This window comes from Polistes dominula, unplaced genomic scaffold (assembly GCF_049000335.1).
Source record: "Polistes dominula isolate Pdom_NZ unplaced genomic scaffold, Pdom_raw_medaka contig_49, whole genome shotgun sequence".
Classification (NCBI taxonomy): Eukaryota; Metazoa; Arthropoda; class Insecta; order Hymenoptera; family Vespidae; genus Polistes; species Polistes dominula.
The window spans coordinates 4266696-4272706 of NW_028300914.1; the positions used below are offsets into that span (position 1 = coordinate 4266696).

At 25.7% G+C, this 6011-nt stretch overlaps 1 protein-coding gene across 1 annotated transcript; it reads right to left on the minus strand.

Annotated features, from left to right (window-relative positions):
- Positions 1-359: 359 nt before the first annotated feature.
- On the minus strand, positions 360-2193 carry LOC107064924 (cuticular protein 10). Its single transcript, XM_015318121.2, has 3 exons — positions 2076-2193; positions 1256-1595; positions 360-902 (listed from the first exon to the last, which is right to left on the minus strand). The coding sequence occupies exons 1-3, from the start codon at positions 2085-2087 to the stop codon at positions 634-636; spliced, it is 621 nt and encodes a 206-aa protein (XP_015173607.1). The 5' UTR covers positions 2088-2193; the 3' UTR covers positions 360-633.
- Positions 2194-6011: the final 3818 nt, after the last annotated feature.

Sequence of the window (6011 nt, forward strand, 5' to 3'; positions counted from 1 at the left end):
ATACACGAAAATATGTTTAAAGGTGCTAGTAAATACATTCTTTGATTATCGCACGAAAGATTTCTTTTAATTTATAGAAAAAAAATTTAATATAATTATTATAATAACATATTAATTGAAATAAAAACTCTCAATATACATTATTAATTTTTTATTCATATAATTTGTAATATATTTCAATTTATTTTTATTGTATAAAAAATACTATATATATATATATATATATATATATATTTTAAATAATACATATAATAGCAGTACTATATATTACAATGCGTGTATAATCATCTTACATATACTATATTATTAATAATAATAATAATAATAATAATAATAATAATAATAATAATAATAAAAATTGTATAATAATATAATTACAATAATACTCAAAGTATAACAAAAAAAGTATAACCTTAACACCAATGAAATATAGAGTCAGTCAACAACAAAAATAATAATTATTTTTATTTACAGTAATATTTGTGCATAATTGTACACACTCGTCTGTGGTTAGAATTAATAAAAATGACTTTGGTACGAAAAAAAAAATGATAAAAATATCAACAACAACAACAAAAACAGCAGCATGAGGATTATTTTAAATTATATTAAAAAATAATTCATTATTTTGTTTTAATAATGTTCGTTAACCGAATAGGAAGTTTCATAATTAAGAGAATGTGTTTCTTGTTCAGTTTCTAAATCTTTATCGTGATCGTCATCCTGTACTTGAACCTCTACGTGGTCTTGTTGATTGTGAGAATAGATATTAGTCTGGGCATGATCGTTCTTACCGGAAGTATGAACAACGGCGTGGAATCCATCCTTGTCGGCATGATAACTGACAATCCTTAGAGTACCTCCGGGTTCCTTTACACTATACTCACCAGAAACGCTATGACCTGTGAAATATAAATCAAATTAATTTAATCTTCTTCCTCAAATCGTTATTACTACATTTTCTGTCATATCAATTTCATTTGATAATCGTAATAATGAATAAAACAATTTTTTTTACTACCAATATTAGATCCAAACTTATTTACAATGAATAATTACCACATCATGTGTCAAACAATTTTTTAATCATGATATTTTTTAATCATGATTTTACAGAAATAATATAATTAATACTAAAAAAATAATTCAAAGCAAAAATTTGACATTATAATTGTAATTAAAAATACTTTATATATTATTAAACAAAAACTAGATCTACTTTATTTTAATTTATTTATAATTAAATTTAGCTTACCATTCCTTGATTCTTTTTGTTCATGGAAGTCACCAGTTTGATAATCCTTTACGCCATAAGCGAATTGATAATTAGGATGAGCAATGTAATCGATAGCATATCCTTGATTTTCAAGATGATGATTTTGACCATGAGACAAATAATTGTGTTCGTTTTTGAGAACAACGTATGGTACTTTCACTTCATATTCTGGACTTTCTACTGGACCATGAAAATGGATATAAGAAGTCGCTAGGGAAATTTGTGGATCTTCTTCGTGTATTTCCTTTTCAACTTCGTGAACTGGGATCACTACTGTTTTCGATCTATGGATCATCGTGATGACGAGTACTATAGTTACCTAAATTGATCAAAAAATATTCTTATCTATTATATCTGAATTTAATTGATTATTTGTATTTTTTTTTTCAAATATGTTTTATAATGTAATTTCTTTCATTTTTTTTACATTTTTCTCCGTATCTTAATTAAAAATCTTTCTAAAACTAATCATTGTCAATTAGATTTCGATTAAATCCAGTGCTATTTTTAAAATAAATTTAATATTTTTATTCATATAGCACTGAATTAATTTCTACGTTTCTAATAATTATTCATACATTGATACTTAAATCTTATTTTTCATCATAAATTTAAACTTATAATGAACTTTTTGTGTTAATTTTATATATATATATATATATATATATATATATAATTTTTTTTTATTGATTTCAAACAATGGGAAGAAAGTTTTTTTTTTTATCACTGACTCTTATATTCTGATTTAACACTGACTCATCTAGTAACTATATTTGAATTTTCTATTTAAAGACTTTACCTTGAAAGTCATTTCTTCTATTTCGATATTGACACGGTCAGGTAAGAACTGCGACTTTCCAACGTGTTTTCCATGCTTTTATATGTCAGTGAAGTCTAGGCAAGTTATTCTATGTCCACTCATGGCTACACATACATACATCTATGAAGAATCTGTTTGTTCCGTATCATCTTAGTAACTCGTTGAAGAAAAGCGCCAGTTGTCGTGTATAGTTTCACTATTGAAATCCACTTCCTACTTCTCCTCCTCCTTCTACCCCTACTCCCTTTCATTTTATATTTTTTTGCAAGCTGATCAGCGCTAACAGCTGGAACATAGCACCAGGTGGTATAAGACCGATTACGCTCATCTAACGCCTGAAATTTTATTTTTATAAATGATCTTTCTTGATTCTTCCTTTTAATATTATCTAGAAAAATAATAAAATTACAAAAATATGAAGTAAGAAAATATTTCAATTATTACAATTGTATTATTTTATTTTAGAATTTTGATTTAACTAACAAATATTTTTTATTGTAAATTAAAAGAAATATTAGTTTAAAATAATGACATTTCTTAATAATTATAATAGTAGTTTGATTTGAAATTAAAAAAAAAGTAAACTTAAAATTTGAAATACTTTAATTTTTATAAACGAATAAATATAAAAGTAGGTTAGAGTAGGTAAAAAATTAAATAAAGTTAAAATGTTTTAGAAATAAAATTAATACCTAAATTTGTGTTATGTCAATCTTTGTTATAATAATTTTACAAAATAATATTTACGAGTTTGAGATTACTTTTGTAATCATTAATATATTTATTAGATTAATTTTATACCGGAATTTCTCAATCGAGAAAGTCCTAGAATAATGCAATCCGAATAGATCATAGAAACTAACTCATAGTATTTAATAGACGAGAAACATAGTTTTCTCTTATTTTGGACTGATCTACTTTAAATATAAAATCAGGAAAAAAATATTATTATAAAAAAATCAAGCGGATTTTACAACGAAAGAAAAACATTGATTATTAAAACTTTTATTTAAGAACAATGAATAATTCCAATAAAAATTAGTTAAGATTCCCAAGTTTGTTCTACTAGAATTAATTTAAAAACGTTTTTTAATTTTATTCGGATGATTTGGTTTCTTATCGTAAATCAATTCGAATTTAAAAATGAATTTTCTTGATAAGATAAAAATTAATGAGCGAATCAATAGAACAATTAATCAAACAGAAATTTTTATAATTTATTAACGAGAAAATGTTTATTACATATATTACTTATTACATAAGCAATATATTAAAACTATATATTTAAAAAATAATTAGTACACGATTAAACAAAATTATTAACATGCTAGAATTTTTTTTTATAAATTTCTGTGTTATTTGTTGACAAATACGATTCTTTAGTTTTCATTATTATATTTCTCAAATCTAATTTTTTTTAATATTTATTGTAAGCAATAAAATTTTATTCGATGTTAAATAAAATAATAGAAAATTAAATGACATGCAATATAAATATTTTATTTAAAAAAAAAAAACGAGAATAAACCAAAAGATCTTACATTAGATTGTACAGATTATCAAAAATTTATACACAAAATATTAAATTTACGTCCATAGTACTTTCGTCCGTCGCTGTATAAATTTTCTTTGATAGATTACGATTGACGTATATTCATAAGCCAACGAACGTATAATCCTAAATTAGGATAATTAATTCGCTTTCACGAGATAGCCCATATATATTTAACGTAAATTGCATAATCAATGCACGAAGAAAATAATTAAAAAGTCTTTGAAAAATCGATCGATTAATTAAAGTGATATTACAATCATTTAAAATATCCAGTAAATTATAGTAATAATTAATCGAAGCATTTTATTAATTATTTTAAAAAAATGAAATAACTCGGTCAAAGATAATAGCATTTTTATGATTTTACAAAAATGGTAGCATCGTATTTTGTTTAATAAGCCAATCAATGATCGGAACTATTATAATGAATTTATAGGAGTAATTTATATCCTTTCTTTCTCATTTCTTCTTTTTCTTTTTCTTCTTCTTCTTGACTTTTTTTCTGATCGCTAATTGGATCTTCTTTGTGAAAAGTCTTTTACATTTTATGCATACATATATTTATATTAAACATAAAAGGACTATTGTGTAGTAGGAATAAAGCTCCTTTGATAAATATATGTATATATGTATATACGTGTATAGTTATCAGAGACAGAGGAGTAGAAAAGTAAATACTACATTTTCGAGTAGCTATTCGTGTAATGCAAATTTTCTCAATTAAGAACGATTACATAGTCAAACGATTCTACCTTCTCTCATTGTATGTATGAGTAGCTTTGAACTTACTCACTCATACACATATATACGACCAACTATGTCATTCTCATTGACCACAAGTTCTATTTTACCAACACTACAATTTTCTTTCATCGAGAAGAAAATACGTGTTTTTCCTGCAAATACCAATATAGTTCTAAAAATAATTACCTTTATTTTCAAGTATACGTTAACAAATCTGTAGATCCTATGATCTAAAGCAATCTCATTTTTCTTGATATTAAAATATCGGCAAATACCCGAGATAGCTAATATTTAAAATTCTTCATAAACTAAGTAGAAAAACGAAAGAATGGCAAATTAATCTTTTGAATTTACGTACAAGAAATAGTAGGTATACATACAACCAATTACATTAAAATTTGTCGTTGTATTAGTATAATGGTATTAGTTTTACTTAGTATCTATTACTTGTTTCAGAAATTATCATATTTAAAACCTATGAGAAAATTTGATTAAAAAAACACAACATACCTTTAGAAAGAAATTGATATCAATTTAATTATGAATAAATTGTAATAGTATTTTTTTCAACAGTAACAATATAATACGATAAATTTAAATCATCATTATGTTAGATTAAAAATAATAGTAATAGATAAAAAAGATAAATTAGAAATTATTTAAATATATTTATTACGACTACGTACTTATTTTGCAAAAAAAAATTTCCCTCCCCAGTTTATTAGTCGATTATTAAAAAACAGAATGAGAAATATCATTGAAGCTCGAGTAGGATTAAATTAAGTTTTATATTGTAGAATATTTTTATTAATTTTATTCCAATTATGAAAGAAAAGAATTAGATTCTTCTAGAGTCTCTTAAGAGATATGGTCGGTACGTTATTATCGTTCGATTCGGAAAACCCTTTTTGAAGAATATTTTCAGGACGATAGAGATGTAGAAAGATAAAAAGAAAAAGAAAAAGAGAAAAGAAAAAGAGAAGAAGACGAGAAAAAGAAAGAGAAAGAGAGAGAAAGAGATGTTGAGTTCTCTTCTCATTCTCATCATTTCTCTTTTTATTTTCCCTCGGGAGAAGGGTATCCTGAAAGAGTAGGAGACCGCGTCAAGTGCAAATTGCAGTAGACACTCGATCTAGGTCACGTCGGTCTACGAACGGACGAACGTGGTTGGGTGGGTACTTGATGGTTAAACGAATCCACGAAAGTGGAAGAGAACAGGTTTCTATAGTTGGCGTTCTCTCTCTCTCTCCTTCATTTTCGCTTTCTTTCTCTTTCTCACTATCGTCTAGCGTACCATCTATACTCGAGCCTCTTATCAAAGCTCAACACACAAACGCGTTTATACGTATATACGCGTTTACTGATCGATCTCTTTGATTTACGATCTACGATAGTGTTCTACTCGCATTAGACCCGTTTAACATTGGTACGCGACGAGTAAACGACACGGTGATTCGAGTAGAGTCGCTTCTTGTACATCGCGTTCCTAACATTTCTGTCCCTCTTTCTCACACACTCTCTATTTCGTGTTATTGAGCTACAGGTAGCTTAGAAGAGAATTTAAACAGAATATAACGCTTCTAATTTATTGGCTAGGGAAATCATTTATACGAAGT

Coding starts and splice junctions, on each gene's coding strand:
- LOC107064924 (XM_015318121.2), bottom strand. Junction 903..1,255: donor ACAAAAAGAATCAAGGAATG/GTAAGCTAAATT, acceptor TATATTTCACAG/GTCATAGCGTTTCTGGTGAG.